Below are 24,625 nucleotides of genomic sequence, written 5' to 3'. Positions count from 1 at the left end.
CTAACCAAGTCCATCTAATTTATACCTCTATAAGAGAGAGCCAAAAGGGGTTAAAAGAGATTTAAGGGGAGAAGAGGGATTTAATAATCTTATTAGAGAGAATAAATGTGGATTTCATAAGAGACGATAAAGGCCCACGAGGATTTTTATTTTCACTTGTTATATTTTAATAATTTAATTTAAAAATAAATATCCATATGTATGAGAAATGAGATTGTTAAGCTCTATGGTGAGAGGACCCCTCTTTCCTCTTTCTAATATAGATATAGATAAGAATTGAGCACAGAAGGTACAACTAGAAATAGCATAAGGAAGAAAAGGTAAAGAATATGAAATTTATTGGAAGAGAAGTCTGGAGAACATATGAGACAAACATCTATCATAGCATATGACTTCTTCCTGATTTTGATCTGCAGAATCTCATCTTTTCCTTTATCACTAGATCAAATATTTGGCTTTGACTATTTTTCAGAGTTACAAAAACACATCCCACCCTGCATATTTTCTACACGAGGCCCCTAAGATTTAACTCTAAATTCTGTTGAGGAACACATGCATCTCAAATTCAAATACAGGCAGGAAGGGGCTGACACGAGAATTGCAGCAGGGAGTTTCAACTTCCAAGTATTCTTATACACCTCCCTGAAGTGCAGAGTGCATGCGAAGAAAATTAAGATCCACTTTGGCTCACATCAATTAGGAATCTCTGTATATTGGTTGTGGTGTCCATTTGAGATGCAAATTTAGCTTTCCAGATTTAGCACCATCCAGAGGGAAGCTGTCAGTGTATTCTCTTTCTAATAAAACCCTAGTGAGTGTTAAGATGCATCTCCCCATGTAGTCCTGCAAGTGATCAAACGAGACAATTAATAGTAATACAGTTTAAGAAATCTAACAAGTACCATGCCAAACCAATGTAAGAGTTCTGTACAGACTTATAAGTTTGTTGTAAATTGCAGGTTACAATCGATATCTCTGTTAGTGCTATAAATCCATAGTTGCCCATCCTTCAGACCAAGTCAAACTGGGAACTACAAACTTGCAGGTTAAGTAATGTGGCAAACTAAACCCATAGCTGCCCAGCCTTAGGGGGATAGGAATCAAGCAAATACACATGATACATGGAGAGAGAGAGAGAGATTTATGTTGCTATAGTCATCCAAACTGCATCAATTACCATTACTGTCACTGCAGAAATTCCAGAGAAAAACTTTAACTATACACATATACACCCCAAATACTTTCTGATATCAGCTGTCAGATTGCATCAACCCAACCTACTCACTTAATTCAGTGTTGCATGGACATGGGGGCGAGAATAAGAATCCAAAGCATGTCTGGGACTCTGACTCAGCAAGAAAAAACAAGGACTAACACACATCTATAGAAAAGTATAAATAATTAGAAATAGTCCATATTTTTTTCGGATTCTAACATCATATACCTAAAGTTTAGGACTTCATATGTGTTACTTCATAATAGTTTCTTAAAAAATGATATTCTTTGTGTATTTTAGATATTCATTTATGTCAAACAATCAAGTAGATGGAGTAAAATGTTTAGTTCAAGTGCCCATCAAGAATCCATGCAATGTTATGTATCCAACATGTGTCCAGCACCGGCGGTTCATCCACTTAAAAGAGACCATGCAACACCATTCAACATTTGATGTAGGCAGTTTTACCAAGACACCTCAAAACTAAAGGGTGTAGCCAAGCTGACACTAGGTGCTTCACACAACTCCTTTTAGCATCTCAACTATTCTCCAAGATGAAGTCAGCAAATATCTTGGCACTTGGCATTTGTAAGCAAGGTACCAAAAGAAACGAAACACTCTACAAGTAACCAAGACTTTGATTTTCTCATTTCTACTATACCTTTAGATTACTTACATATTTAGATATTACTTATCACTATGCCCCATACCATGACTTTTGAAGGTTTTTGTGCTGGCCACCTTTGGATGCTTGAATACTCGGCATCTTTGCTACATACCATTATACCGAGATAACAGTTGATGTGGTGTAGGGTAGGGTTTTTTACAATACAGCCTTGTAGTTTTCATTAAAATAATAAAAGAATAAAAACTATAGATTAGATCGTTGCTCCCAAAAATGGAATCTTAGTCATTACATCATAAATACAACCCACCAACTCATCAACATTCAGCATGGCTACTTCTTGAATAGGCCACAGCCATAACCAAGTTCAGCATCCTTGCCTAATGACAATTATCATCAGATTGGAGGCTTATGCAAGAATAGCAAACCAAATAGATGGTCTAGTTCTGAAGTTGGTAGGAAGCATTACATCAGAGGTGTCTGGAAGCATGAATAGGTGTCACAGTCTCATCCCTAGGAATAGCATTCAGCAAGATAATTCCATTTAATCCAAGTGCCCATCCGCTAAAAGACAAGAAAAGATTAAGTTAAACAGGAGATGTTACCTTACTAAATGTGTCATGGTCCCAAAGCTCCAGAATTAGCATATCATGTAAAGCATCCTCCACAACAAAGTCAAATGTCTGATTCCAAACTGGATTGAGGCTGTTATTCACTACCTGATAAATCAACATAATTTCATATATGTTAAGATCATATTTTGTTTTTATTGAATGGTCACCAAAAACATGGAGGGAGATCCCTGATCTGATGGATGATCAACAAAAATACACGACATCTATTGGGAAGAAAGAAAACACAAAAGTAAATAAATAAAGTTGTGGCAGTTCTTGCTGATGGGCAAATTGAAAGTTACCCTAGTTCTGTTCTTTGTCTCAGTTTTCTTCATAAGGAGAACAACATAGGGATCAGCCTTTCCTATCAAATCAACTGTCGGCAAATCTTCAGCAGATATCACCGTCACTGAAAGAACTCCTCTCACAATCACCTCCCTTCTCTTTTGTGAAGCTGCTTTTGCAATATCACCAACCTCAGTTCCATCAGCCTCAACCTTAAAGACCTTCTCTAAAGAGGTCATTGATACTTGGGGGGCAAAAGGGTTAACAAACCCATTTTCCATGCCAAAAGGACAGTATAGAAGTTCCAAATGCACCTAAAATACAACATATCGGACAAATTATTAAAACATAACAAAGAAAAACAAGTTCCTAAGGCATTCTAACTCACATACAGAAAGAAAAGTGCTTTCTCAGAAGCTGTTTCCAAAAGATTTCTATGCACATGCAACTGGTCTGACAATGAGTTTGCAAAAAATCTTCTATTTAAATAACCTGCAAAGCTCCTCTATCTATAAGATAAAAAAAGTTGGGCTTGATCTGCTTAAGAATGTCAAAATTATTGATGAATACTGATTAAAGACTTTCTAGAAAGAAAGCCAATATAATATAGCCAGGAAAATAGTTAAATCCGACACAACCCAAGGGAATGCCTTAAAATTGATTTTTTTTATCAAGTGCCTTAAAATTGATCGGCAAATTCAGGAATGAAAACTCCTGAGGTTTAAAAAGAAAATTACAGGCTCTTCAATAGTTGGGGTTGTGGGGTTTCCCAAGGCCTAGAAGGCAGCATTACTATGGTGTATTTAGGTCCAAAAGGACATGGAGACTCTTTTTTAAGGTAAGAGACCTCTGGCATCTAAAGTGAACATCCCATTCTCTGTTTTATGAGCCAAAAAGAAACATGTGAACAGATCATTCAAATGGATATTTTGGTCAACTAACTCTCAGATTGAGAGCTTGGTTAGCAGTTCTTTTGGGGGAGACAAAATGTTCTCAAGATCTACAGTTCCAGGTTAACCATATCTTTCTGCCTTCACTTTTGTCTAAAAGAAACATGTTCTCAAGATCTACATCCCATTCTCTGTTTTATGAGCCAAAAGGAAACATGTGAACAGATCATTCAAATGGATATTTTGGTAAACTAACTCTCAGACTGACAGTTTGGCTAGCAGTTCTTTCAGGGGAGACAAAATGTTCTCAAGATCTACAGTTCCAGGTTAATTATATCTTTCTGCCTTCAATTTTTTCTAATTATGTATTTTTACAGCCTTTCGAGTGTGTATTCTTTCGTCCAGGGGCTCCCAAAAAGCAATTTTCTTTTTCCTTTTTTTTTTTTGCTTGTTAGGCAAGAGCCTTTTCTTGGTAATAAAATCTTTTGTTAATGATTTAAAAATTATGTTTTGGAAATTTGTTTGTTTTCTTAACATGTTTTCTTCATGTTCTCAGATCCCTTGATTGTTGTTATCTTTCAGTATTATTATCTTCTTTAATTTTTCTGATTGCTAAAAGGAACTTTTTTAATTTATGGAATATAATGAATACCCAGATACCTGTACAAGGGCTCCATGTTGTGCCAGATACTTCAATTTTTAGTGTAAATTTCATATCCAGCTATGTCTTTGCCATGTCCAAGATGAGTCAACCACCCCTTTTAGGAATTTAGGCTAGATAATCCCATATACAAGAATTCAACTTACAAATGACTGTAAGAAAATAAATCCGCAAAATAATACCCTTCTATTAACCCCTTTCCTAGCTACTGCATCAGTTAGGCTCTCTGTGCCTATGTGAATGTTTCCATCAACTCCCTATCCAGAAGTCATTCTCTCACTGTATGCCTCTAAACCCAATTGCTTGAACCAACTCACAACCACCCTTGGATCCACTTCCACCAATAGGTCTTTGTAATCAAGTGTACTTCCCAATTTCAGATCTTGTAAAACACCCAACAATTCTGCCCTCATTGAATTGCCATGGTCTATAGGCCCAGAAAAGATAGCCATTATTTTCCCTTGGCTCTTTCCAAACACGCCCCTACACCTGACCCACCTAGATTGCCCAAGCAACAACTATCAAAGTTTAGCTTGATAATATGAGAGGCTGGTGAACCCCAGCATAGAAGAGTATGTATCATAGAGGCAGATAAAAACCCCACTTGATGCCAGCCTCAAATGATATCATTCATACAAAAAAATTGGAATAGTGACCTGAATCTAACTCAATAAGCCATCTTTATCATGATGGTTTTAATACTGCTTCTTTGGTATGAGACTTGCCTTCGGAGATTTTAGTATTTCTTTCCTCCAATATAGACTATAACATGGCTTCCTTGTACATCTCCATAGCACTTTCCCTCTCTTCTTAGGAGGACAAAAGGGACTCAAGAAAGAAAAGACATTTTCTAGAAGAATCAACTTGCATCCAAAAAGTGAAAGGAAAAAAATCCCAAATGCCCAGATGCAGAAGGGCAGGAGATTACTGGTGGAAAGAAATCTCAGAACTTGTTCTACACAAAAAACACCCATGAAGCAACAAGTACCAATAGGGCCTTCTATTTTGATGGCACTGTTCCTTCCCATAGTGCCTTCATAGGAAAAGCAAAGGAGATTCTAGAATATTACCATCTATCAATTCCATTCTTGACTACTTTCTTTATCTTAAAGGCCACTACCCAACATTGGTCCCAGCTATCTGGAGTCTTGGGAGGGGTGGACTGGATATGGACCTAACCTTTGGCATTCTCTTCTACACAAAGTGGCCACTCTCTGCTATCTGGAATTTTGGTTGATCTTTATTCCTACTTTTGTACCCTGGATATTGGTTAGTCTTGGATATTGCCCACCACGTTTATTCAGTTGAGCCACCAAAGTCAATAGTCCCAGTCCTCATTCTCTGGATTGCAAGCATGTTTAGCTTTCCATTACATTGTTTCTTTGAACACTGCAATTGCTCCACCCATACACCAAATTAGTCAATTCTAATTCTTCCTCTATTTCTGCCCCATTCTTTACCTGGCCCTTAAGAGCCCTTTCTCCCTCATAAACTAGCCATATAAAAGCCCTAAAGCCCAATAACCCCTCTCAAAAACCCTCTAAAGAGCTCTTTGATAATGGATGAAGAGGCTGAACTTAAGGATTCAATGTTCTGTATTTTCTGAATAAAACAATCATAAAATAAAATTTTTAGGGCACAGTAATCAACTGAACATTCCATTCAGTAATTAAGGAGTTCACAATCCACATAACAACTTATTCACTAAAACAGAAAGCAATAAATCACTCAATTTGATCATCTCAGCTGTTATCAGATGGCTCATAAGTATCATCATAAACCAGAGCTTCCCCAATTGGTTCTTGATTATTGATGTCAAAGAATCCCTGGAAATTGAACAGACAATTTTATTGTACAGCCATTATCCAATGCTGGTTGTTGCTATCCAAGGTCTTGGTATGGGTGGACTAGATATGGACATAACCTCTAATATTTTCTGCATGAAGTAGTTGTAAAGAGATATATTTTATTTGGTTTTATCTGGTTGTCAATGGACTAGACCCGGCCCATTGACAACCCTAGTCAATATCTATTTTATTTACCTCATACAAGTTTTGCATGGAAGAAGTTTGATGAAATGTTTCAACAATAATCCTTTATTATGCTCATCAGTTATGAATTATTGTTGAGAAAACCCTTGGAATTTTGATCTCCTTAAGCGACATGGTATTTTGACTCACTTTATCTAGTTGGCTTTTCATTGGCCAAACTTTGATTCTTTGGCTTGGTTTATGGAGTCCACCAATCACCATAGTTGGCTTTCTGCTAGCAAACTCTGTTTTGGTATTTTGTTGGCATTTTTTATTATCTAGTTGTTTGACATGGTTGGTTCATCAATTTAATGATTGTGATTGTCCTTTTGATAGCTAACTTTGATTCTCTGGCATGATATGTGCTGGCTTTCCATTGGCCATCTTCAATTTGGTGATTACTAGATCATGATTTGGCTCTACTCAGGCTTTCCAACGCGAGTTCATTCAACTTTCCAACATCCAACTTTGGTCTCTAAGAGGTCACATCAACATCTCAAGTTTCACGATTGCTACTTCAACAGTACACCGATTTTCATGGAGGTTGTTTCAACATCCTTGCAAACTCATGTTGGTTTCCCCACCTCAAGCTTGAGGGAGGATGTAAAGAAATATATTGTATTTGGGTTTTCATTCAAGGAGGGTGTTAGAGGTTGTAGGGGTATATTTGTATTGTTGATAAATTTTGGGGACTTGTATGTATTTACGGGAGGAAGAAGGGCTTGTGTAAAATTCTGATGTAATTTGGTCTTTTGCTTATTTAAGCCATTGGTGTGGGATTAGGGTTGAGTGAGAGTGGACATTTTGTTGTGAGTTTGTAGAAATGTCAATCTTGTATTTCTTATTCTCATAGTGGATGTTCTCCCTCTCTTCCCGTGGGTGTAGGCTACCGAGCCAAACCACGTTAAAACTTGATGCTTTCTCTCTTTCCTCTTCCTATTTTCTTCTTGGTTTACAATTCTCTTTCCTACTAGTTGACAATCTCACTAGACCTATTCATGGGCCAAAACACGTTAAACCAGCCTGCTCCTAGTCGGGCTTAGACATGATCTTAGGCCAGCATGCTCATGCTTGGGCCCAAAACACCAAGCTTGTGTTTTCTTTTTATTTATTTATTATTATTTTTTTTTGGGGGGGGGGGGCTCGAGATTTCTCAAAAAAGCCCAGCCCAAGACTGTGCCCACCCTAACTTTATTATATATAATAAAAAATATATAAACATTTGTATATAATATTATATGTACTTAAATATATTTCTTATTAACTCAAAACCCTAGCCTGGCAAACCGACAACAAGCAACTTTCTATAGGCACCACCGCACCACCAGGTAGGTCCTCTATCTCTCTCTCCATTTCAGTTTTAGGGTAAGCATTTTCTTTGATTCCTTCAATAAAATCTTTTTCCTTTGTTAAAGAAAAGCTGTCAAAAAATGTGATCCCTTTGACAATGGAAGTATGACTTAAAAACGAATTGGCCATGGTCTAATTGAGCTAATTGACCTAGGCAAAGGAAGTCAAGATTCAGGTTGTGCCATGTGCTGCCACAAGGTTGGTCTAGTTAACACGCTCTTGTTTGAAAGTAAACAATTAATGGTAGCTGAACCAAATAACCCTTCATGCACCATCATCACTCAATAGATACTAGCTCAGATTCTCAACAAGTTTGTTCTATTGCATTAGTGCTTTTGGTTGGTAGGCTAGCTAGAGTTATTGGATGGTCTTTGGCTTCTCTCTACTACACAAAAGCAATCAATCCTTCTCTTCCTAGGAAAGCAAGAGGCAAAGAAGGCACTAGAACTCAAAAAGTATAGCTGTCATCCCAGGATGGGCTTTGGGCTTTTATGAGAGTCGAGCACAGCACAAGTTGTAGGCCCGATGGTCAAACCGGGCTTGGACTTGGGCTTGATCAAATTCTATTAATAAAGAGTAAAATCCCAGCCCGTGAACAGTCTATTAATAGAGAGTCGAACTCGGCACAAGTTGTAGGCCTGATGGTCAAACCCGGCTTGGACTTGGGCTTGATCAAATTCTATTAATAAAGAGTAAAATCCCAGCCCATGAACAGTCTACTAGTCACTCTCAGGCTCAAACCCATGTTCTCAAACTTCTAGGCCTGAGGTTTTACCATTGCACCATACAATTTTCCTTGACTATTTTATTGTAAGGCAGGATGAAGTTAGTAAAATTCAGTTCTCAAATGTTAAGTCAAAATTTCAAAACCTTTTTACCCTCTAATCTGTTGTCAAGTTGGTACTATGAAAAATGATCCTAATCTTAGGGTCAATTTGTTATAACCCATATTGAGAACAAACAAACTTATTGATCAAAAAAATATTGAGAACAAACCTGAAACTTCTTTATGTGGGATATGAACATATCCACATGTCCCTTAAACATGTAATTAACCACATAAGTTCTTTATACTTTGCATAATGCATTTACATATTTGAATCTTTAATATGCAGTAAAGCTCTACAGTTATCTATTAAAAAATGTAATTCTGGAAGGCAGTGTAGCCCTAGAATTGAACTGGACAATAATGCCAATTTCCCTAGAAGATCAAAGAGTAACTCTTTTAGCAAAGTGACAAGGGAACAAAAAAGTAAAAACAGGAGTTTTCTATGTACTTTTTATATTTTTAAACAGTAGGGGTATTTTAGTTATTCCAGAGGCCATTGCACCAAAATTTTCACACTGACAAGCAAGAGAATGCAGGTTCTGCCACTTTATGTAAAAAAATGGCGAAGGTTAGATCTCTATCGAGTCCATTCTCCCAAGATCCAGGTAACCAGGGACCACCATTTGGTAATGGCACTTTTTTAGAGGTATTTTGATCATTTTACATGTATGAGGGGTTCGGCCTATTTGATTTTTCTGGTTGTAGTTTACTTATGCCCAAAATTCCAGTTATTAGTTAAGTAGTTTAGTAGTCATTTAGATTCATTTGGGTTGAACTATGAGTGGAATATAATGTTTGGGTTTTCTATATTTAGGAAGGAGTTTTGCTGACTCTACATAATTTATAGATGTGTGTAAAGTTGCTAGAACATTGCTAATGAAATTGGAGATTATTTTCTGGTTTGTGTGACATTTGGTGAATGATTCTAAAAGCCCTAGAGTGATTGCTAAGTTCTCTAAATAGAGGGCCAAATTAATTATGTTGTAAGTTCTCTTTCAATTTCTTTCAATTTCACACACTTTCTATACAGAGAATTTTCTCTCTAAATTATCCCTCACAAGTAGGGGAGGCAACGAGCCGAGCTCTTCACGAGCTACTCAAGCTCAGCTCATGAAAAGCTTAGCTCGTGAGGCTCGCGAGCCAGCTCGAATATATATATATATAATAAAAATATTATAATTCTTAATTTTTTAATACCAAATAAAAAAATATTTTTATATATAATTTTTTATTTTTATAAAACATTTTTTCTCAAAATCGAGCTCAAGTCGAGCCAAGCCAAGCTCGAGCTCAAGGTTCTAGCTCGAACCAAGCTCAAGCTCAAGATCGAGCCTTGTAGAACAGTCTCGAGCCGAGATCGAGCCTTGTACTATTCGGCTCAGCTCGACTCGGCTCGAATCCACCCCTACTCACAAACCTTGGAAAAACTCAAGTTTCATTCAGCCATCTCCCACATTATAGGTCCATTTTTATCACATTAAAATAGATTTCAAAGATTCCCACTAAAAACCCCTTAGTTTTCAAATTTTTCTAATTTTGGAAACATTCATCCTTGTGTGCCAAACCATATCAAAATTCATCCAAATTTTGTCCCCCTCCTTATTTTAAAACCCAAAAACCCCCTCTTAAAAAGTTTAAAGAAATTCCATCCCAATCTCAAGTTACTAAACTTTTTCTCTCTTTAGAATTTTTTTGCATATTGCAGGAATTTCAGCCCTAAAGTAGCTTTCAAATCAAATTTCAAAGCCTACAACCTAAGATAAACTCTCATCTACCTCTGATGGTCCCACTCCTGCTCAGAAAAATAAACCATAGGCTCTAAAACCTCAAAAACATTAAATCTCTTTAAGAATTGTCCTCAAAATTTCTACTAGTCCAACCTTGAATCACCAGTCCTACCTTAATTGGTAACAAAGCAATTAATCTTACATTGTTTAGTATCAGAGCACTCAGCCTACATCACAAAGAGCATTCCTATACTATCCCTCATGAAAATAGTAATGTTGGTCGTTTTATCTCTGCTACTGGCATGGCTCCACATCTAATCCTAATTCCCAACCCAGGACTTTCATCAAAGAAAAAAACATAGGACTTTTTTTTCTCGTAATAAACCATTATACAGAGGAATTCTCTAGTAAACTTTTTCTGGGATGCTTGGCAGAATTATTAGTGATTATGAAAATACAAAAGCTGAACGACTCCACCCTCTGTTTTTTTTTTTGTACTTTATCTTGTTATTATAATGGTTACATATATTTTGTTATTTTTGAAAAGTTAATACATATTGTATTATAACATTCTTTAAAAAACTAAGGTTTTTATCATTTTACTTGTGGGAGATAGAAAACTTAACACAATGGTTAGGATTCTTAAAATTTTTGGCCCTACTTTGCACATCTTGACATGTATATTTACACTTGAAAATAATTTTGATTACTCATAAAAGAAGAATGAGTTAAAACTTCTTTATTAATTTATGAGTAAAAGATAAAAAGAACATCAGAAATCAATTAGAAAAGGAAAAGAGAGGCACTTGGTTTTCTCACCTGGCCCCTGTTTTTATTATCTCTCTGGACTTCCAAATCTTTGACCAATTTCAACCACACATCCTTCACCTTACCAGGCTCAAGACTCTTTATTGGCACTTGAGCACATCCAATAAACTCAGATGCCTGAATTCCTTCATCATCAAAAATTTTTATTACCAAGCGTTGAGTGGATGCATCTTCAACTATAAATTCAAAATGTTCATTCCAAATTGGATTTAACTGGTTGTTCTGAAAGAGAGGAAAAACCATTATTATTTGGATAAGCAGAAGAAAACAAACAGAAAATGGACAAAAGAGGTAGGTTATCTTGACAAACAATTATTTTGCTGGTTTTCATTCTATCACACAATGGCCGTATGTACAGTACAGCATAGGGATCAGATTTTCCAATGATATCTTTATTCGTTAACTCCTTGGCTTGCACAAGCTTCACTTCTAATGTCCCAACAGGCTTTAACTCTAGATCACTAACATGTAAGAACAAAATTACAGGCAAAGGTAGTCAGTAATATAAGAAGACAGTGTTACATTTACTGCCAAAATGAATATGAGCATCTTATGAAAACTTTAAGAATTATCAATAAACACGGTAGACATCTATGGATGGTGGGACCACCCAGAAGATTGCATGACATGATCCAATAATTGAACAAACCAATCCTTACGAATTTTGCACTTCCAACTCAATTTTACTCCTCATTAGTCCATAAAAAGGACAAGTATTTTTAGATTTCCAAAGAACCAATAGAATATGTGATTTGTAATCATATTCTAGATGAGTGACACCAAGAACCCTTTTCATACATCACAATTCTTCTAAGGCTATCAGTAGATATTAATATATTACAAATTTCCCTTCATGTGGTCCACTGAATAAATAGTGTAGCCTTTCTTTTTATATTGACAAAATGCAATACCTATAATCCCCTGGTAAAATGGGAATGACTTTCCGGACTGGCCATGTTAAAGAGTCTTCAACAGCATCACGAATGGTTCCCTGCATAAATGGACATACTGATACCATTAAAAAAGAAAATATAAAATAGAATGAAAGCTTGCTCCTAAATAAATACAACCCTCCAGAAAACAAAACCAATTACTATCAAGTATGCATAACTCCTTTGGATAAGTTGGTTGAAATGCATAATGGTGGAAGCAATGACCATCCACTCTTTCAGATATTTTCCTTTTCCTGGATAATAGCTAATTGCAGAAAGACAATAACCAAGGTATTTCAAATATAAATTGATTACTTTGGCTTGCTTCCAAAGGCCACAGCAAAGAGAAACTAGAAAACACTTGGTGGTTGAAATACTTGGACGACATAGACCAACTACCTCTACAAAATCAAATTAATCCCAGCCTTCATTGGTTAAAAACTCTTATCTGATGAAGAACTATTGATGCAGGCATGGAAGCAAGGAAAGAATCCATGGACAAAATCAATTTTCTCCCAATTTTTCATCCAATGGAAATTTTGTAATTTTTGGTGTATTGGATTTTTGTATTTGTAAGCTTTTTAAATTATTTTCTAGTTTGTTAGTATTCTTAGTATAAGGGCAACTTTTTTCCTAGTAAAAATCTAAAATGCTATTTATAGTAACTTTCAGACTTGTTACTTATAGTAATTCCCATAATTAGTACTTATAGTAAAATCATGATATACTGGTTTTAGTAATTTTTGGTGTCTTTACAATAATTTAATTTTAATAGCATTAATAATTGTTATTTAGAATTATTTTAGGATCTCCACTCAGATTTGGGAACACTTTCTCAAATCCATGGATATCAGTTGGGTTATGCCTAGGTCGGATAAGGAGCTTCTCTGCTGCTGGAATGTTAAAGGCCTAAGCAAGAAAGGGAGTTTGGTGTGGAGGACTATTCCGGCTGCTGTCTTGTGGTCCATTTGGGTGGAGAGGAATAGTAGGGTTTTCTGTAATAGAGCTAAAGGTCCTGAAGGTATTATTCAGAGAGCTGTGGGCAAGCTGATATCTTGGGTTTCTGTATCTGAGGAATTCAAAAGTCTGAATTTGTCTTCTTTCCTTTGTTCTAAATCCTGGTGGAGAATGTAATTGCTGTGGTTTTCAGGATGCCTTTCAGGGCCTGAATCCAGCTTGTATGTGCTTTTGTTTTGAATAAAATTACCTTACCTTTTAAAAAAAAAGAATTATTTTAGGAGTTATAGTCCTTATTTGAGTGTGGGTTATCTACTGGGTTGCCTTAGTTTTGAAGTGGTTAGAATTTATTAGAGGTCACGGGGGTAGGAATAATTCATGGCTGGGGAAATGGTTGTGGTGAGGGATGTTGACAAGCTTTGTACAAGGTGATCTTAAGTATCCATGAGCTGTCAACAAATTGGTGGGGTGCTGGCCCTTCAAATAGAGCTACACTCTTTTCCCCTTGGAGGTCAATCTCCAAGTCATTCCAGATTTCATTAATTTTGTAAGGTATGATGCTTGTTCAGGGGGCAGAATTAAATTTCAGGAGGATGTTTGGATTGGGAGCAAAACTTTAATGGACTCTTTTCCTAACCTATATTCCATGTCTAACTTTAAGAATAAAACCATCAGTCATTTTGTATCTCCTTCTGATAATGGTGTCAATTGGGGTTTAGGCCTTAGGAACTCAAGATGTTGTCTCGTTTAAATTCTTTAGACAAGGATTACTTGATGTTTTGTGTGTTTTGCTAATGGAGAGTCTACTCACCACTTACTAATCTCCTATGGTTTTGTCTCAGTAGAAATCAGAAGAAATATAGAAATATATATATATAAAAAGAATAGAATGAAAGAAAGAGTTTGTGAGAAAAGGGAAGAGGAAGAGAAAGAATGAAGAAAGGAAGAGAAAATTAATGCTGGCCGCTCTCTTCCATTAGCATTTAATCTTTAAGTAAAAAGTATGTACAAAGACAAATATGCCATCAACAGGGCGGCTGATGCTAACAACTTTAAAAAAGAAACAAAACACTACTGTAGCAACTTCTAAATAATGGGCTGTGGTCCCAACTAACTAACTAAACAAAGAATAAATAAGAAAATAAGCTATTAACAGTAAAAACCTCAACACTCCCCCTCAAGTTGGGAGAAAATGTTACACATTCCCAACTTGTGTATAAATCATGTTCAAGCTTGCTCTTTTTTACTACCTTGGTAAAGACATCAGCCAACAGTAAACGGGAAGAGGGATAAAGAAGGCAAACTTCTCCAACTGTCACCCTCTCTCTTATGAAGTGTCTATCAACTTCAATATGCTTTGTCCTGACATGCTGAACTGGGTTATGGGCGATATTAATTGCTGATTGATTATCACAGTATAACATCATAGGATCCTCTACATAAATCCCAATCTCTCTCTCTCTCCCCCCATTTTCTTCTAAAGGTGCAATCTTTCTTCTCTTCGTTCTCTTTTTCAGATCTGAATCTCTTCCTCCTATAATTCAGATCCTTAGTCTCCCTCTTTACCTACCACATTCACCTAGTAGGGCTTCCTCCTACTCATCCAAACTGGGCAATTTTGGGAGATGGTTAAGAAATAAATACATCTATTGGATAATGACTGTGTTACAATTTTCTACTTTTTTTCATATTATTATCATTTTTCCTTTTTTGAATACACTAACCACTCTGATGTCTATGATAATATAAGTTACTATAATCTTGAAAGGCATCAACTGGTTAGGAGGATTTGAAGAAGCAGGGTGTAATGGGTACAAAGATGGAAGACTGAAGATGCTGATCACTAACTGCAGTTAGTTAAAGCTATACTTGGTTTAGGTAGGGGTGCAAGTCAGGTACCTGACTTGAAGAATTTACATGGCATTGAGCTTGGGCCTTCAGGCCAGGCCCATTCAAATTTTAACAAATGCTTAACCTGATCCCACCAAGTTGCAGCCCTAGGTTTGGGAACCCAGGGATGAGATCATAAGAATATGGATTGGAGTCTGAGACTGGCCACCTTGTGCAAAAAATGCTGAAGGTTAGGTCTCTCACAACCCCAGATAGTTGCAATTATCATTGGGTAATAACCCTTTTGGGAACCCAAGGAGGAGAGAGGTTTTTTCTTCAACCTTCAAAAATTGTATTAGGATAATAAGAAATAAAAAGAATTTGGTAGGACCGTGAATTGACTGCTCAAGACCCCAAATTCAATCCAAATCTGATCTAATCAAGCTAGATATAGATTTCCAATGGTAGATCCATTTTCTGATGATTTCAAAAGAACACGTTCGGACAATACAACCAAGATCATGAATTGAGTAGCTATGATATTCCTTAGTTTAAATTTCAGAGAGGAAATTTCCCTGCCAAGCGAATTTTTAGGATTCATCAATCAATGGTCCTGCTTGTTCAGTCATCCATTTATTTATTTATTTGTGTATTTAAAAGAGAAACACACACGCCATGATACAACCCTTAAATAAAAGACTTACCTAATCTTTAATGAATAAACTCTCCTACAGAAAACAATTAGCCATATAGATAAAAGTGGGAGAACAAGAAATAAAATTTCACCAAACCTCAATAGCATCATATAGCCCAGGAATTGTTGATATATCACCACCAATAACTTTAAGTGTAAAATCCAGATTTTTCTGCCATCAAAGAAATCAGGACATTTGTCACAACTTCCATTTATTTACATGTGCAAACATTGAGGATGTGCATCACTACATCAACCAAAAATGAGTCTGTCCAATTAAAAAAAAAAAAGCCATAAAAATAGACCTTCTAAAGGCGAAAAAGGTTTCTTAGAAAGAAAAGCCTAACCTTTTCCATCAGAGAATAGGAAACCGCTCCAAAACAAGGAAACTGATCAACCAATGGCTTAAAGATTAACCTGAAGACCCCAGTGAAGCCAACATTTTTTACCTAGACAACCAAAAGATGAATTAGAATTAGGAAAATAGCTCATGAAAAAACAGAAACAACTGACAACATACATGAAGAGGATCAAAGGGAAAAAAAATTAATATATAGCAGCATCATGATATTTAGAATTTATTAATACAAATATCAACAAATTGGTAACAGAGGATAGGGAATATAGCTGCAGTAATTTTAGATCAAGATTATTAGCAACTTGAGAGATGATAAAAGAATGAAAATAAATGATTGTTTACTCCCGAACTGGTGCATACTCTGGAAGGCTAATAGTGAGACTGGTTACCACTTACCAATCTCCTATCCATTTGTTACCTATATTTGGGAATGGTTCTTTTCTCTATTCGGATGCAGGTGGGCTTTGCCTATGATCTTATCTAGTTTGTTCAAGGCTGGTACCTTCAGTTTGCCCAGGAAAAGAGGAATTATTATGTGGAGATGTACAAGAGATGTTGTTTTATGTTCAATATGGGAAGGAATGCATAGATTTTTTATGATAAAGAAAGAAGTAAGAAAACAATTGGGGAGAGCATTATGGCAAGGGTGACTCATTGGGCAAAATCCTCGGAATTGTTCTCGCCTTATTCATATGATGACATAAGGAGGAATTGAGGCGTAGTGGCTGCATCTTCTTCAAGAAAGAGTAAAGTTCAGAAGGATTGGGAACCACCAGAGGACAGTTTCATAAAGTTAAACTTTGATGGGAGCAGCTTTATGTACCACTCAGCATGCATATTAATTAAAAATATAGCAGTTCTCTTTATTAAGAATATTACCTTTCCTTTCAAAACACGGCAAATCATCATATCTAGGGCAATAGTATTTCGAATATATTAATTTAAATACTTTCAAAAATAGTACTAACATAATAACCATTTAGTAGAGCAATTTCATATAAAATTAGCAACTAGTGAAGGCTATAATTTTATATGATAATATTTAAGATAGAAAGTAAAAAAGAAAAAGAACAAAGGTGGAGCCATTGTTTTTATTTAATGTAAGAGAGAGAATGTAATAACAAAAAAAATAAAAACTTGTTATAAATTATAATCAAGGTTCAAAGTATCAATACGATACACCCTATATTGGGCATATCATATCATATCAGTGGCTGAACGAAACACCTTTTTTAAGGATTTTATAGAAACTTAGTTTTGTAAGCATTAATTACCCTTAAAACCGACCTCCCAATGAATGCCAGAGCCAAAAAAAAAAAAGTGTTTTATAGTACTGAAACACCTGATGCACATGTTCATGCCTATTGGGTGTATCGTTACTTTGAACCATGGTTATAACTCTTTTCTTCTTTCTTTATATATTCTCAAAACCCTTGGATCTTTTAAATTTGAATAGTAAAACTTTAAAACAATGTGTAAAACTACAAATGATATATGTAGTATATAATAGAATGTATTAACAAATATATTAGTAACATATAGCAAATGAATGATATTATAATAAGGCACACACCTTGTCATTTTTGTTGCCTAGATGGGTGCCTAGTTGCCATAAGTCAAGGTGTTTAAGCGAGGCACCCAGCCAAGAGTGCCTAGTTGTGTAGGCAATGCCTTGACAACTATGAGCACCAGGGTCTCCTCTGAAGCAAATGCCTGAAGAGAGTAGTAAAGTGCCACTTTTGAAAAAAAAAATTAAAGAAAAACCCGATATACAAGAACATGGAAATCTAAATTCTTGAAAATTGGCTAAAGTATCATCTTATTAACATGACAGTTGCAGCCTTGTATATCTAATTCCTACAAAGAGTACCTACAACATGATAAATTACCTATTCAACATCAAATTCAAGGTTAAATCACCAAAGCATTAGCAACACTCTAGGTGAGATACATCTGGGTTCAGGCAAGATACACCCCACAAAATGAGCCTAGACTATGAGGCACACCTTTTAAAACTAAATGATAAAACAGCTTGATACATTGAATTGAAGAAAATTAAATTAAGCATTTTTTTAGAAAAGGGTGACATTTTCAAATCAGATAATATAGTTGCCAAATTTTGTATTGAAATTTAAGACAGATTTTTTATTGGAAATGGTAACTTTCAATTAACAAGTATAGATATGACACCAGTCAAAATACCCAAAACAAGAGTGCTGAATTCAATTACGAAGCAGCCCAAAAGAGTTCCCTCCTAATTGTGCCTTGTTTAGCTAAACTCTCGGTCATCCCATTGGCTGATCGTTTACTCTACTTGAAGCTGATACCAACTTCCTTTGATAAATGAAATATCTCCCTCATGACCTGTCTGTGGGTTCACACCCCCAAACTTCTTGTATGCATCCACCGTATCACTAGCTTAGAATGACCTTCTACTTCTATCTGCTGAAGCCCCAACTGTTTGTCCAATTTCAGCCCATGGAGAAGGGCCATAATTTCTCTTCTCAGTGAGTCTCCCACCCCTATTGGACCTGAATAGAGGGCCACTACTCTTCCTTCTCCATCTCTAAAATAGCATACATCATGTGACTAGATGCCAGTATAACTCATTTATGCATTTGGATTTAGTTCTATCAAATCCACATAAATTTCTGTAAACTTTGGGGTGTTCTCTGTGGAAGAAAGTCATGGAAGCTCTCCCATTTCTGATGAGAGGTTTGCCTCCAAAGGTGGGTAATGATCTTAGGCTGAGTTTCTGGAAGGACATCTGGTGTAGAAACAGGCCTTTATCTGAGTTATTTCCCCAGCTGTTTCAAATTGGCTGGCTGTTATGAAGCTAGGGATGGCACAATCTCTTGGAGCCCTTCCTTACCCTTTCAAGACTGGGAAATTGATCAAGTCTCAGAGATGTTGGAGTTGTCGTCTAGGCAATCCCTAGATTTGTCAACAGAGGACACTTGGAACTGGAATTGCAGTGATGATGGGCTGTTCTCTGTCTGTTCTTTTGTTGGGATGCTAGAAGAAGGAAGTCAGTTGGTTGTTCCGGCAGATATAATTTGGAACTCAATAGCCCCTTCCAAAGTGAATGCCTTGGTCTGGCCAGCGGCTCTAGATAGGTGCCTTACCAGAAAGAGTCTGATAAGAAGAGGATTACAGATGCAGGACCCGCTGTGTGTGCTGTGTGGTCAAGTGGAAGAGGATAACCACCCGTTCATTCATTGCTCTGTAACCTCTGCTATTTGGGGACACTTCCTGTCTGCATTGGGCCTTAATTGGGTCATGCCGAGTTCTGTTATGGAGCTGTTATGGAACTGAGAGCTCCAAGGTTTGTCCAAGCTGGCTAAATGTGTTTGGAGGATCATTCCTGCTGCAGTGTTTAGCACAATCTGATCTGAAATAAATAGAAGGATCTTCCAAGATAAAGCTAAAGAATCAGACTGTTTAATCTCTTTTGCATTTGGCAAGCTGGTCTCTTGGGTTGACCTCGGTTCTGGGTTCTCAGATGAGATGTAGAAGTCTGCTAGATTTATGTTGTACTGGAGCTTGGTTCTGTTGATTTTGGCTCCTTTTGTGGCACTGCAGTTGTAATCTCTTGATCAATTTAATAAAATTACTTTGCCCTTTTTCAAAAAAAAAATCTCTAAACTTTGGTTCTTAATTGAGTTTGGTCTTCAACTGCACAACTATGCCTTTCTTAAATATAGTCCTCAAGAACAAACAGCTAAAACAATCATGCTTTAAAAAGACCCCTAATAAGGATTATTTTTTAGCAATTTCTAGTAAAAGGAAAGTATAAGGTTCATATCTTATTGTAACACAACTTTTTTACGGAGTGTAACCAATAAGGTGCACATTACCTGTACAGGTAGTGCTACACCAAGTAAAGTTTTGATATCAAGAATAATACTTGGGTTTCCATCCCACTGCAACTCCAGCTCCATAGTGATGCCATCACTTCTATCTTCAATAATTGAAATTCCTAAATATAGCAATAAAATATATGAGTTTCAAAAACAACTTCTTCAGAAATAAGCTATTTCACATAATAGAACAATAAAGAAAACTTATGCTTGTTGTTTTTCTTAACTGCAACACTCAGTGCCCCTGACAATGAACCAATTCCATATGAATTCCTGGGGAATGGAGGGGGATTCATTTAATAAAATTGAAGAACACAAATGATTTAACAAGGCTACACCATGCCAAGAAAAGAGAGAGAGAGAGAGGGGGGGGGAGGGAGAATCTAAATCAATTTCTTCCATAAATCTTCAAGCTCATGCTAGGTTATGTATGGCCCAAAATAGAATGAACAGTGGAGCAACTTGTTATATGCTATCCAAAGTTCTAGTTCAAGATCCCCTGATGTTACAAATAAAAGTCTGGCCAGTCATTGCACTATAGCAACTCAAAACAGCCTTATCTCAACTAAGTCAGTTCAAGCTGTTCCATTGTACTGGTTCCTATATCTATGGGGAATGTGAGATCTTTTTTCATATCTTAATATTTTTTTAAATACTGTTCTTCATTAAAAAATAAAAAAGCAATGCCTTGTCCGAACCATATTAGTTACCCACAAGAATCCAATTTTCCCATTCCACTATATCAAACACCAAATCTATTGTCAAATTGTAAGCCATCAAATCAATTTTCATCACCTCAATCCATTTCCTTTTTTTGCCTATCCCCTGGCTCTTCTGCATCCTTCAACTTGCACCTGATCACTTCTTACTAGTGCAATATGTGGTCATCTATGCAAATGCTCAACCCATCTTAGTCTACTTTCCCTCATTTTATTGTCTTAGACCACTCATAGATCTCTCATCATGAATATGCTCATTTCTAATCCTATCTTTTCTAATTTACCATTCATCAATCCCAATATTTGCAACTTTAAATGGATATTTCCAAGCTTGGGATTGTGCAACAATTGCAGAACTGCACAGCTCTCATCAAATTAGTCAGGACCAGTGTTATAAAAGGTATTAGAGGTGTATGCCAGGAGGCACACCTCCAAGCAAGATGCTGAGTAAATGCTTGGAGACACATAGTGGAGGCATAGAGATGCTTGAGGAGAGGCATATGCCTCCAGCATAGAGATATATGAGGTGTATGGATCTGTTGTACTATTTTTTGGGTAAAGCCTCTGTTGTACTTTATACAAGAGGCAAATGCCTCGTGCACTTAAATTTTAAGCTGGTTTTATGTTAAAAGGGAACCATTTTTTCATGTTGCCTATCATACATTAACATAACACAGAAGATGAAAACCCTCTAAATTTGTTCATTATTATATGATAATAAAAATATTATATATAGAAGTGGGGGCACCATAGTTTTAATTTCTTTTAATTCATTATATTCATTTGAATGTGAGATGTCACACTTGATTATGTTAATGTTGGGAAATTTATTGAGTTGTTAATTCTGAAACTTTGATTTGCAACTTTGCAAGTTATACTCTGATGGCTGATGATACTTATATAATAATGGATGATCATATAACGCATTGATATTTCAATTCTATATTCAACCTTTCTGTTCTCATAAGTTTTCCTATTTTTATTTATTTCATCATGCTTTTAATTACTTATTAATTAAAAATCCATGCTTGGGAGGCTTATGCTTCTTGCATTCTAGTTTCTGTCTCATGCCTTAAGATGGTAAAATGCATCATGTCATCCCTCCACATTTTAAAACATTGATCAAGATTTTTCTCAGACCATTTCCACACTATAAGGCATGGCCATTTGATGGGTCAAATAGCAACCAGCAGTAAGGAAACCATGGCCAACCTCAAATTGCACTTAGACAAGATACCCAAACTTTACCACGTTAACTATGGAATATGGAGCAGAACCATGACCTTAGCAGAAACCATATGCAGTAAATCAAACTAACCTGTAAATTGTGGAGCCACAGTACCAAGAGTCAACTTTTTAAATTTAAGAGAATCTAAGATGATTGGTCTATATTGCTCGAGAATTGGCTCAACAGAATTTCTTATCATCTCAGATGTTGCCTATGTCACCACCAAAAAAAATACAAATAACTACTACTCAGTATCAACCGAACCATAAATGCATGACCATCTGTTACAACAGAAGCTCAAGCACAGGCCAAGAAAACTACCTCGTTGACATACGGCCAGATCTTCTTAAGTTGAAGGTTAAGCCAAGTTAACTTTAAGAGGTAAAGAAAACAATATCAGTACACGAGAAGGAAAGACAGAGAACCCAAAACAAAATAACAACTAAAACTCAACTTCTGTCTCTGTGAGAAAACGACCCATGGAGGGTAATATTCGGCTGGTAGAATTTTCCTCGAATCTGCCACTGTCATTTTCGAGAAAGCCGCTATCGTTGTTGCCTGCAATAGACCAAACAAAAAAAAATAAAAACAAAAAAACAAAAATCAAATTAAAATGACAAGATTGTACGAAGGGATCAAAATTGTATACCAATTCAGAGCGGCGTTTGGATCGGGTGTTCTCGAAACGCACCAAAGTGACAATTAACAAAATACCGAGCGTAATTCCGAAAACCAGTCCAAAAAAGAACGACATTGTTCCACAAATGCGAGCCAAAACCGAAGTACCCAACCAAACCAGGAACTCCAATTCACTTAAAGAGCTTCTACCTTAGCTTCATCCAACCATATACGACTCTAAACAGGTCGAACGAAAGCAATTAAGATAGGCCAATAACAAGAGATGCTTCACTCGCACATTTTCTCGAACAGAGATCGCACACCATATAACAATAACGCAGCTTCTACCTTAGCTTCATCCAACCATATACGACTCTAAACAGCTCGAACGAAAGCAATTAAGATAGGCCAATAACAAGAGAAGCTTCACTCGCACATTTTTTCGAACAGAGATCGCACACCATATAACAATAACGCGATGTCTAAGGCTTGCTTTGCAATACCGGCAACTAACAAAAAACGGGCATTATAAATATGATGAATGCGAAGAATCCGAAGAGGGTAGATGCGCAGAGCTGGACAAATTAGCTGCTTGTTTCGTTCTTCTTCTTTCTGCTTCTGCTTTCCTTTTTGACATTTCTTATTCGGAAAGGAAGAAGAATGGAATTGGATTCTTTTCGGTGGTTTGGTTGTTGATGATCGTTGCAATCCAGCTTGGAACTTGGATACACCGTAATCAACCTCCGTCTTCCAGACACCTGCGCATGATTGTGATTGAAGCTTGCCGAGGACGCCATTGACGTCGCCAAATTCCTTCTTTGAACGTGGCGTTTCCTCGTACAAAATTCTTGACAAAATTCCATACTTTCGTCTTCCATATGCCGATTGCCAACGTGAAGTAGGCTCAGCGCTCAGGAATCAGGATTGGAAACGTGACTGATACCGTGAACGGCGTTGTCCGAAGATCCAAATTCCAAACCCGTTAGAATGTCAATGGACCGGGTCCGGATGTAACCCACAAATTATGGCTGGCGTGGAGCGTTAGGATTGGTCCATAGCCTTTATTACAGCTATCTAGAATGAGCGAATTTTTTTCGATTATCAAAAGTAATTCCAATTTCCAAGTTTACACGGCAGGTATAAAACTGTTGTGAAGGTTTTTGTCGATTCAAAAAACTGATGTGGACTTGAAAATTCGAAAGGTATAGCTTTATGAAATTTATTTGTGCAAGTGAAAAGAATAAAGTGGCAACAGGCTTGGATCGAATCCTGCCTACCACAGGGTTGGGGATGGGAATTGGGATACCCCCGTGGGCCGTGGGCCGTTGGTTGTCTAAATGTCTAGTCATATAGAGCAAAAGAATTTGCGGCAAAAGAAGTTAGTGGTGTAATTTGAGTGGGCTTAATTCGAACTTGATTTGGCCCAGCTCGAGATGCTGGGATAAGCTTGGGTTGGGCCTGGGTTTGATTAACTCGAGTTTAACCCTGAGTTGGGCAGCATTAGCATTCTTAATTGTATTAGTTTTTACTTTTTACTAAATTGTTTTAACTTATACTAAATTTTTATTTAATATTAATTTTTGTTATATTTAAATGAATTAAGGGATTTTAAATTAATAATAATTAAGTTTAAAACTAATCATTTTGTTAGTTTTTAATTTATCAAAAAATTTGTAGTATCAGTTTATTTCTTCAAATGAATTTTAAATGGATATCAAATTATAAGGTTTATTTTTGAAACTAAATTTTCTTACACTTTTGTTGTTTTATTAATGAACTTGTAGTAATTTGTATAATATCAGAATGATTCTTATTAATTCATATTATTTTTATCTATAATTTTTATTGCATTATTAACTTAATTAGTTAACTAATTTATTTTGTTAATAACTCATTAGTTAACTGATTAAATAAGCATTAGTAATTAAGTTATAATTAGTTAACTAATCATATAATTATCTTATTATTTAATTAATATTTTTAATTATATAATCATTTTCTAAGTTAACAAAATTTGTTAAGTTAATTAATATAATTAAGAAACTTAATTAACAATTTCCTATTTTAATTAATAAAAGTAAGTAATTGATTAAATAACCTTGTACAGGTTAGGCATATACAAAGTTAACTAATAACTAATTTATCAATCTTAGTTAATTAATTTAATTTAATTAAGGTAATGAAGTTAATTAATTAGGATAATGACTTTGAGTAAGTAAATGAAATAAATTAAGTCAAAACTTTTTTTAAGTTAACTAATTGAAGAATTTTGTAAATAATGACTTAATTATATTATCATTAATTTACCAAGTAGTTTGGTACTTTAAAAATAGTCAAAAAGCTCACTTGTATGGATGATTGGTTGACCTTCATT

At 35.9% G+C, this 24,625-nt stretch overlaps 1 protein-coding gene across 8 annotated transcripts; it reads right to left on the bottom strand.

The window, feature by feature from the left end:
• Positions 1 to 307: 307 nt before the first annotated feature.
• On the bottom strand, positions 308 to 23,852 carry LOC104592521 (synaptotagmin-5-like). 8 transcript variants are annotated; one of them, XM_088893701.1, is made up of 13 exons: positions 22,283 to 23,829; positions 22,090 to 22,191; positions 21,955 to 22,008; positions 19,914 to 19,959; positions 19,684 to 19,805; positions 15,816 to 15,917; positions 15,566 to 15,640; positions 11,967 to 12,046; positions 11,366 to 11,516; positions 11,047 to 11,277; positions 2,758 to 3,054; positions 2,447 to 2,560; positions 308 to 843 (listed from the first exon to the last, which is right to left on the bottom strand). In XM_088893701.1, the coding sequence occupies exons 1-13, from the start codon at positions 22,385 to 22,387 to the stop codon at positions 697 to 699; spliced, it is 1,626 nt and encodes a 541-aa protein (XP_088749827.1). In that variant the 5' UTR covers positions 22,388 to 23,829; the 3' UTR covers positions 308 to 696. The 8 variants fall into 8 exon arrangements, with proteins under 8 accessions (XP_088749827.1, XP_088749832.1, XP_088749826.1 ...); XM_088893706.1 differs by lacking the exon at positions 19,914 to 19,959 and adding an exon at positions 21,724 to 21,844 and having other exon boundaries at positions 21,955 to 22,005; positions 22,066 to 22,191; positions 22,283 to 23,828; XM_088893700.1 differs by lacking the exon at positions 19,914 to 19,959 and adding an exon at positions 21,724 to 21,844 and having other exon boundaries at positions 22,283 to 23,820.
• Between the last annotated feature and the right edge of the window lie 773 nt (positions 23,853 to 24,625).

This window comes from Nelumbo nucifera, chromosome 8 (assembly GCF_055504915.1).
Source record: "Nelumbo nucifera cultivar China Antique chromosome 8, China Antique-T2T, whole genome shotgun sequence".
Taxonomy (NCBI): domain Eukaryota; kingdom Viridiplantae; phylum Streptophyta; class Magnoliopsida; order Proteales; family Nelumbonaceae; genus Nelumbo; species Nelumbo nucifera.
Note: the sequence above shows the minus strand (reverse complement) of the source record. Positions and strands in the feature narration are given on the sequence as shown.